General features: G+C 45.1%; 2 protein-coding genes across 2 annotated transcripts in view; one reads left to right on the top strand and one right to left on the bottom strand.

Moving 5' to 3' along the window:
- vps13a (vacuolar protein sorting 13 homolog A) overlaps positions 1 to 7,437 on the top strand; it is a 39,573-nt gene extending 32,136 nt beyond the window's left edge. The window contains exons 58-65 of the mRNA XM_083673322.1: positions 1 to 14; positions 172 to 217; positions 334 to 457; positions 538 to 652; positions 4,016 to 4,101; positions 4,252 to 4,375; positions 5,600 to 5,674; positions 6,077 to 7,437. The exon at positions 1 to 14 is cut by the window's left edge and continues 150 nt beyond it. Coding sequence (XP_083529448.1) covers positions 1 to 14; positions 172 to 217; positions 334 to 457; positions 538 to 652; positions 4,016 to 4,101; positions 4,252 to 4,375; positions 5,600 to 5,674; positions 6,077 to 6,151 — 659 coding nt within the window. The 3' untranslated portion in view covers positions 6,152 to 7,437. The remainder of the gene's footprint in view (positions 15 to 171; positions 218 to 333; positions 458 to 537; positions 653 to 4,015; positions 4,102 to 4,251; positions 4,376 to 5,599; positions 5,675 to 6,076) is intronic.
- Positions 7,438 to 9,219: 1,782 nt separating this feature from the next.
- The window catches only part of LOC310806640 (guanine nucleotide-binding protein subunit alpha-14-like), a gene marked incomplete at its 3' end in the record, with an annotated part of 7,397 nt that continues 6,616 nt past the window's right edge, over positions 9,220 to 10,000 (bottom strand). Inside the window, exons 5-7 of the mRNA XM_083672812.1 lie at positions 9,906 to 10,000; positions 9,602 to 9,755; positions 9,220 to 9,407 (exon numbers count right to left, since the gene is read on the bottom strand). The exon at positions 9,906 to 10,000 is cut by the window's right edge and continues 35 nt beyond it. Of these exons, the coding sequence (XP_083528938.1) occupies positions 9,220 to 9,407; positions 9,602 to 9,755; positions 9,906 to 10,000 (437 nt within the window). The remainder of the gene's footprint in view (positions 9,408 to 9,601; positions 9,756 to 9,905) is intronic.

Below are 10,000 nucleotides of genomic sequence, written 5' to 3'. Positions count from 1 at the left end.
AGGGCCTGGTCTCTGTGAGTCTGAAACCACTAACTCTAACCAGTAGAAACCAGTAACACCAGTATAGTCTAACTGGCCTGAGGGAGGGGCTGACCCGCGGGGGCAAGGGCCTGGTGACCGAGTCTGACCACTGAAACCAGTAACACAATGTAACTGGTCTCTGTGTTTCAGGGGTTTGTCAGTGGGATCACTGGGATCGTCACCAAGCCCATCAAAGGTACGTCTGCTTATGTCTCTGCTCCCAGGAGGTTCACTTCACAAACACTCATGGTTGGTTTAACAGGCTGTGTGTGTGTGTGTGTGTGTGTGTGTGTGTGTGTGTGTGGTCCTCAGGGGCTCAGAAGGAGGGAGCAGCAGGCTTCTTTAAGGGCATAGGGAAGGGTTTGGTGGGAGCCGTGGCCAGACCGACCGGAGGGATCATTGACATGGCCAGCAGCACCTTCCAGGGGATCAAGAGGTGTGTGTGTGCGTTTGCACATACTTTTGTGCGTGTGTGCGTGCGTGTGTGTGTTCCCTAACGGTCCTGTGCCTCCCCAGAGCGGCGGAGACTTCCCAAGACGTGGAGAGTCTGCGTCCACCTCGCTTCATCCACGAGGACGGAGTCATACGCCCATATAGGGAGAGGGAGGGGCTAGGCAGCCAGATGCTACAGGTGAGGAGACTCCTCCCACAATGATGTCACCACCAGCCCTCACCCCGGGGGTTTCTCTCCCCCCTCCATCACCCCGGGGGTTTCTCTCCCTCCTCCACCACCCATCACCCCGGGGGTTTCTCTCCCCCCTCCACCACCCCTCACCCCGGGGGTTTCTCTCCCCCCTCCATCACCCCTTCTTCTTCTTCTTCATCTTCCTCCCTTCCTCAGTAGAGTGTGGGTGTTGTAGTTCCTCAGTAGAGTATGGGTGTTGTAGTTCCTTAATATAGTATGGGTGTTGTAGTTCCTCAGTAGAGTGTGGGTGTTGTAGTTCATTAGTAGAGTATGAGTGTTGTACACTATAGGTTTGGTTTGAGCTTGACTTGTTTAGTGGTAAAGCTAGATGTTGTGTTTAATTGAACATTTGCTGTAGAAGTGGTGAAGTGAGTTGTAGCATTTAGAATAGTGGCTGGAATAGTGGCTAACATTTATGCTAAAGTGGGCAGTGACCACAGTGTGAATGCTATGCTAACTAGCATTGGTGCTAAAGTGGGCAGTGTCCACAGTGTGAATGCTAGCTGTACAGTAGCTTTAGTCCTGATGTGTGTGTAGCTGCACTGCTGTAGTGAGAGCTAGCTGTGGCATCAATAGACGTTCACCTTGCGTGCTAAAGTGTCAATGCCAACGTGATGTATTTTAGATCTAGAGATGAGTAGCATTAGAGATTGGCGTTACAGATGGCATTAGAGATTGGCGTTACAGATGGCATTAGAGATGGAGTTACAGATAGCGGTAGAGACAGGTGTTTGTTTCTGTCCTGACGCTGGCTCTGTCTTCTGTCTTGTCATGTCCACAGAGGAGAGTGGCCTGATGGTGGTAATGATGAAGATGAGGCTAGAATATTGATGATACTTGAATGGAATATCTAAGTGCGTGTGATGCTGTGGTCTTCCTAAGCGTGTGTGTGTGTGTGTGTGTGTGTGTGTGTGTGTGTGTGTGTGTGCGCGCGCGCTCTAGAAGGATCCCAGAACGCATTCTGAATAACGTGAATAACCCCATTATCGTCCTTTTGACTTTAACTAGTTATTAACTTCATGTGAGTTTTTTGGTGTTTGGATCGTTTTTATAATACATAAAGGTTAGATCTATGATTCTGTTTTTTAAAAGGACCCCTTTCTGTATTTTGCCATTTAAAACCATGAAGCCTGTTGTTTTGACCCCTGACCCCTGTCACCCTTCATTCCCTTCATCTCCCTCCTCTTCTCCCTTTTGGCCGCTCTCTCTGTCATAAGCGTCATCTGTCACACCATCACTGCTCTTCTCTTCTCATTCTCAATAAAGGGTTTATAAAACACCACCTCATCGTCCTCTCATCTCTACCTCTCCCTGTCATTTCATAAACATCTCAACTTTACACAAGCATCTACCATTAGGCCAAGAGGACATCCTCAAGGTCTGAGGGTGACACTTGATGTTCCTTCCCTTCAACCTTGGCATTTTTCATATGAAGCATCTTCCTTCCTCAGTAGAGAATGGGTGTTGTAGTTCCTCAGTAGAGTATGGGTGTCGTAGTTTCTCAGTAGAGAGTGGGTGTTGTAGTTCCTCAGTAGAGTATGGCTGTTTTTATGTGGATTGTGTCTGATGCCTCTAAATGATCTGGATCTGATTAGCTGGCTTTAAATGACCGGTAGAACTACAAAGACGTGACTGTAACCTTGAGTTGTGTTATAGCTTTAGTTTTGTGTGGTACCTCTAGGTTTGGTTTGAGCTTTAGTTTGTTTGTGGTAAAACTAGCTGTGGTCATGTAGTGTACACTGCTGCAGTAAGAGGAAACTTGGGTAGTGTTAGAGATGTTGTTTGAGATGGTAGCGTTACAGATGGTCTTAGAGATGTTGTTAGAGATGGTAGTATTAGAGATGTTGTTAAAGATGGTCGTAGAGATGTTGTTAGAGATGGTAGTATTAAAGATGTTGTTAAAGATGGTCGTAGAGATGTTGTTAGAGATGGTAGTGTTACAGATGTTGTTAGAGATGTTGTTAGGGATGTCGTTAGAGATAGTCTTAGAGATGTTGGAGATGGGCTTGTCTGTCTGTCTGTCCTGATGCTGGCTCTGTCTTCTCTCTTGTCATTTCTACAGAAGAGAGTGGCCTATACTGAAGGGACTAGGACTGGAAGTGATGATGATGATGGTCATAATGACGAAGATGGGGCTAGAATGATGATGAGGCTGATGATAATGACGATGATATTGATCATGTTGATGAAGATGAGGCTAGACTGATGATGAGGCTGCTGCTTGGTTTGCTTTTTAAGGGAGTCTTTGCTTCTGTGTTAGTTCATATTGTTTGAATTGTATTTGTTGTTTATATTGTTTAATATTGCTCTTGTGGTAAAGCACTTTAAGATAATTGTCTTGTAAAAAGCGCTATACAAATACATTGATTGATTAATTGATTGATGATGATTATCATCATAATGATGAAGATGAGGCTAGATTGATGATAATGGAATATCTAAGTGGTAGTTAAGCTTAACTTGATTAATCGTGTTATCAACCTTTGACTTTGACTATTGATTAACTTGATGTTGAGTTTGTTGTATTTTAATTTGTTTTTATAAAACATAAAGGTTAGGTATGTGATATGGTCTTTAAAAGGACCTTTCTTGCATTTTGTTATTTAAAACCATAAAGCCTGTTTTTTTTTACCCCTGACTCCTGTCATGTACCTCCTCTTCCTTTGGGTGTCATGGCTCGAGTCCCTCTGTCATAAGTCATCCCTGTCAGCAGTGTAATGACGGCTCAGATCTGGCCCAAGTCTGTAACTCTCAGCCAGGTCTGGCCCCTTGGATTTGGACCGGGTCTGGCCCATATAATATTCAGTGTTTCCGGCACTCAGCCATATATGCCACCGCCAGACCAGATCTGGCCCATAGTCATCTGCTGACTGGCTGGCTGCTCTCCTGTCATCCCTTCACCACCATCACTTCTCTTCTCAATAAAGTGCATATTATAAAACAACCTCATCGTCTTCTGACCTCTACCTTTTACCCGTCATTTTACCTGTCATTCTGTTGTAAATCTTCAACAACACATGCTGAAGCAACACTGTTACTAAGTTACCGGCTGCTCCTCACACATGAACCAATAGAAGACTTGTAGTAGACCAGGGGAGGCTGGTGGAGGTCGAAATCGAAGGACGGAGGCTGTTTGTGGAGCATGTTTGATACCATTCCTCATTCCATTTTATGCATTACAATGAGCCCGTCCTCTGATTTCTACCTCCAGCAGCCTCCCCTGTAGTAGACAGTAGAACCAGGTACAGACCTGTGTTGTTGTGTGTTCTCCGGGCTGTGTTTGACTCACACTCTCCTCTCCTCTTTCAGAAAATTGAAAACGGACGTTTTGCCAAGTACAGATACTTTGCTCACGCCAAGGTGAACGAGTCTGACTTCCTGATGATCACTAAGAGGTGGGAGGAGTCTGCTGTGTGTTCACTCTGGGTTAGGCTGTAGTCAACTGATGTCTCTGTCTGCCTGCTTCTCTGTCTGGCCTGCCTGTCTGCCTGCCTGCCTGCCTGTCTGCCTGTCTGTCTTGAATGTTCTGTCTCTTGTCTCCTCAGGGGGATATTCTTCGTAACCAAGGGAACCTTTGGTCAGCTGACCTGCGAGTGGCAGTATCTGTTTGATGAGTTCACCAAGGAGCCAATGGTTGTGGAGGGGAGGCGGCTTCGCATCGAGGCGAAGGTACCCTTCACTAAACTGAACTGGGCTGGCCTGGTTACGCATCCATCATACTTGCTGTAACAGTGCTGGAATGTCCCGTTGCTGTGAACGATACTAACCCACACCCTTACCTGATACTAACCCACACCTGATACTAACCCACACCCACACCTGATATTAACCCACACCCACACCTGATACTAACCCACACCTGATACTAACCCACACACTTACCTGATACTAACCCACACCTGATACTAACCCACACTCACACCTGATATTAACCCACACCCACACCTGATACTAACCCACACCCTCAACTGATACTAACCCTCACCTGATACTAACCCACACCTGATACTAACCATCACCTGATACTAACACACACCTGATACTAACTCCCACCTGATACTAACCCACACACTTACCTGATACTAACCCACACCTGATACTAACCCACATCCACACCTGATATTAACCCACACCCACACCTGATATTAACCCACACCCACACCTGATACTAACCCACACCCACACCTGATATTAACCCACACCCTCACCTGATACTAACCCACACCCTCACCTGATACTAACCCACACCCTCACCTGATACTAACCCACACCCTCACCTGATACTAACCCACACCTGATACTAACCCACACCCTCACCTGATACTAACCCACACCTGATACTAACACACACCTGATACTAACCCACACCCTCACCTGATACTAACCCTCACCTGATACTAACCCACATCTGATACTAACCCACACCTTCACCTGATACTAACCCACACCCTCACCTGATACTAACCCACACCCATACCTGATACTAACCCTCACCTGATACTAACCCACATCTGATACTAACCCACACCCTCACCTCATACTAACCAACACCCATACCTGATACTAACCCACACCCACACCTGATACTAACCCTCACCTGATACTAACACACACCTGATACTAACCCACACCCTCACTTGATACTAACCCACACCTGCCCTTACAACCAGCTTATCATCACATGGATCTGAATGAACACATACTGATCAATAAACACACTGTTTTATTATTATTTATGGTTGGCTGGAACCCTCCAGAGGAAAGTCCCTTAGTCATTCATTTGCAACTCTACTAGTGTGTGTGTGTGTGTGTGTGTGTGTGTGTGTGTGTGTGTGTGTGTGTGGAGATCAGACCTGTGTTATGTGTTGAACCTCTCTGTGGTGTGTGTTACAGGAGAGAGTGAAATCTGTGTTTCACGCCAAAGAGTTTGGGAAGATCATCAACTTCAGGACTCCTGAAATAGCCGGGGTGAGTTTGGTACCAGCGCCTAACACACACACACACACACACACACATTGCTGCTACAGTACCAGGGGATAACGCCACCACAACACACACTGCTGCTACAGCATAGCTTTGACTAACACACACACACACACACACACACACACACACTGCTGCTACAGCATAGCTTTGACTAGCACACACACACACACACACACACTCTGCTGTTGCTACAGCATAGCCTTGACTAGCATTACACTCCAAGTCACAAGTAAGAGCTGTCAGTGAGGAAGAGAGAGAACTATGTTCATTCTGGATACGATTCACCTCCACATATGATGGAATGTTGTTGTGATGTCATTGTATTATTGCACAGTACTACAACAGCTTGTATTTGTGTGTGTGTGTGTGTGTGTGTATTAACAGTGGGTCCTTGCCAAGCTGGAGGATGCCAGGGAGAGTCTACCCAAATGCTGGGACCGGGACATGACAGCTTCTTAATGCACAGCATTTCTGACACACTCACTCACTCACTCACTCACAAACACACACACACACATACATACAGGCTTACACACGCACACGCACAGTATGTAACACACACACACACACAGTATGTAACACACACACACCACATACACACACACTCACACACTTGTGTGTCAGTGCCTTTATTCATGACTGCATGTAATCTAGTTCTGTTAAACTCAGAGCATCAGAGTGGTACACACTACATTCTACAGTACGTGTGTGAGTGTGGGTGAGTGTGTGTCGTCTGGTTGTGCTCCTGGAGCCACCAACAGTCCGTCCTACATTACATAGGAGCTTGTCCTTCCCTGTGACCCTGTGTGGACAGGTTACTAGGGTGCGACAGGACTGCCACTGTAGATGTGACCCTTGACACTTGACACTTGACCAGGCTTGACCCTGTTCCTCACATAATCCCTGGACAGGCCTGATCCTGTCACATGACCCCTGGACCAGGCCTGACCCTGTCACATGACCCCTGGACCAGGCCTGAGCGCCGTGGTTGAAGAGACTAACTGAATTATTCCTGTCAGAACAGCATCCATGTTGATGAACTGCCTGGATGTGTCTTTGATGTGTCTTTGATACACACACTGTTCTTTTACTGGTTATCATAGAAGGGAACATGTCAGGACCCCTGAACCCCCCACCCCCCCTCCCCCTGAACCCCCCACCCTAAATCCTCCATTTTTAGTTTAGTTTTTCTAAACATTTCTGCAAGCTAAGACTGTTTTGTTTGTGATTAAGAGAAGCATGCTATTTTTATACAGGACATCTGCTGTACATTGATTTAAGAGATGTGTGTGTGTGTGTGTGTGTGTGTGTGTGTGTGTGTGTGTGTGTGTGTGTGTGTGTGTGTGTGTGTGTGTGTGTGTGTGTGTGTGTGTGTGTGTGTGTGTGTGTGTGTGTGTGTGTGTGTGTGTAATCTATATTAAAGATGATCTATGGATGATTTTCATGTTTTTATACAGCAGGTATGCAACGCCAGATTATAATGAAGAGTTATGTTGTGGAGAGAAAATGTATTTAAAATAATCACTGATATTATTATTATTATTATTATTATCCACTGCATTCACACTTATCTGTTTTATAGGTTTGCTTTGGTTTGGGGCTTGTTGTTTCATGAACTAAAGTTTCTGTCTGTTTTGTTGTAATTCATGAACTAAAGTTTTGCCTTTAACGCCCGTTAGCAGCTCTCTGAAATCACTGGAGCAGCTTGAGCTAATCTGCCATTTTTAATGAAATAAAATGTCTGTATTTCATGTATTTGTTGTGTGATATTTTTGTCCATGGGTTAATTATCATAAATGTCAAGAGGCGCACACACAGACACACATGTACATGCACAGGCACACACACACACACACACACAGTGCATACTATATTTCTGGTCACACACATTCCACATTTGATACTGTAGTATAACAATTTATTGTAAGGCAGCATAAATATATTTTTAATTTCTCCCTCAAAGAAACTACATAGAAATGCACATCATATTGAATAAGAAAACAGTCACAATCTATGAACACACATTTCTTTCATTACAGTAAGTCAGTTATCGTTGGAACACATATTTACATGTTAAAGGGGCAATCTGGGATTCAAACAACAACAAACCGTTTGTTCAAGAATCAATGGCTATATATCAATCATTTAAATGTCCAAAAATGTACCAATCCCATATTGCCCCTTTAAGTTAGCCCGACATGAAACAACGTCTTTGGAAGCTGTCCTCCTGTTGATCACTGCAATGTGTTGGTAAACAAGGTCAACAAACACCATGACATCATTGACCTTGACTCAAACAGGCTCTACTTTTCATATATATATAGGTGGGCACACATGGAGAGAAAATAGTATCTAAATTAAATACAGTATTTTACTGAAACCAAAATTAATTGCACCTAAAACCACACTTTGACTTTCAGTCATCACCATCGTAAAGTCGTCCTGAGTATTAAACGTACATTTCTACGTACATTAGATCATAGTTCTAGGCAGTTTGTTTTCTAGATCAACAGGGAGGGTTTATATGTTCAACTCTTCTATACAAACCACACAATATACGGTATATCAGTTCAGTCATCCATTTCTACGAAAATAACTCATCATTCACCTTGGTACCGCCATAGACATGAACATGTTTCACCTCAAACAACTGTAAACTTTGGCATCCTCATCTTTAGTAACATGTTGTCTTATTTCTGAGAAGAAACATTCAGGAGCTTTTCTCTTAACGTTTATATTATTACCCTGAATCTACTTCCTGCTGGTACCGATGCTTCACTGCCAGCTAACAGAGTTCCTAGTCCTCTCCTCCCTCACAGTGTCTTTCAACCCCCCATCCCCCACCTACACACTTAGAAAAAAAGGGTTCTTCATTTGTCCCCGTAGGGGAACCCTTTGGCTTCCATTTAGAACCTTCTATAAAAGGGTTCTACATCGAACCCAAAAGGGTTCTTCAAAGGGTTCCCCTATGGGGACAAACGAAGAACCCTTTTAGAACCCTTTTTTTCTAAGAGTGTAATGTAGTTGTTGTAACCCTGACCCAGCCCCGCCCACTTGGTTAAAGGTTTGATGATCAGCTGAAGAAGGTGATGAGGGCAGGGCGAAGCTGCTTCACTATGGACCCCTGAACTCTTCACTATGGACCCCTGAACTCTTCACCATGCTGCACCACATTCCACATGAGTTCAATGATCAGCATCTGATCAGCCAGAGTAGGATGGGGGAGTTTTTCCTTGCCACTGTGCCCTATGTTTTTCTCCCCTATGGGGAGTTTTTAGCTTGGCTTGCTTTTTGGGGGACTATGGTTGGGTGTTAGATCATATTGTTTGTGTTGTATTTATTGTTTATATGGTTTAGTATTGTTTTTGATGTGAAGCACTTTGCGACATTTGTCTAAGTGCTGTACAAATACATTTGATTGATTGAAGTGAGTCCCTGAAAGAGATGGTTCAGCATCACCCCCTCTCTCTAGACACAGTTGAACTCCCTCCTCCCTCCCTCCCCCTCCTTCCCTCCCCCCCCCCTCTCTACACCAGGTTAAACTCCTGGAGGTTATGTCTGAGGATGGTGTCTTTGACGGCTACGAACACGAAGCGGATGTTCTCTGTGTCGGTGGCGCAGGTAAAGTGGGAGTAGATGGTCTTCTTCTCAGGGTTCTGGTCCTGGTACATCTTCAGGATGAACTCCCTGGCTGCCTTAGGATCCCCCTGAGGACCTGGGGGGGAGATATGCTCGTTAGGGCACGTGTGTGTGTGTGTGTGTGTGTGTGTGTGTGTGTGTGTGTGTGTGTGTGTGTGTAAACTGGTCATCTTGCTGTATATTTATCAATAGCGGTAACACACATAACTCCCTACACTCACCCACTAATGACACATACACACACACACACACACACACACACACACCCACCAGTGTATTCAGGGAAGTAGTTGATCAGGTGGGAGTGTGTGATCTTCTCCTCCAGGATGTCCGTCTTGTTGAGGAAGAGGATGACGGAGGAGCGCTGGAACCAGGGGTAGGTGATGATGGTCTTAAACAAGGCTTTACTCTCCTCCATACGGTTCTACACTCAAACACACACACACACACACACACACACACACACACACACACTTATGAAATTATTCTGATTATTAAAATTATGTCTAAATGTCTCAGGCCCTCTGTCATTGGTGGATAGAGTGACGAGCGGGACACTGTGATTGGTTGTCACCTCGTTGTCACACTCGGCGAGGACCTGGTCATACTCGCTCAGCGCCACCAGGAAGATGATGGACGTGACGTTCTCAAAGCAGTGGATCCACTTCC

This window comes from Argentina silus (genome assembly GCF_951799395.1).
Source record: "Argentina silus genome assembly, chromosome: 7".
NCBI lineage: Eukaryota > Metazoa > Chordata > Actinopteri > Argentiniformes > Argentinidae > Argentina > Argentina silus.
Note: the sequence above shows the minus strand (reverse complement) of the source record. Positions and strands in the feature narration are given on the sequence as shown.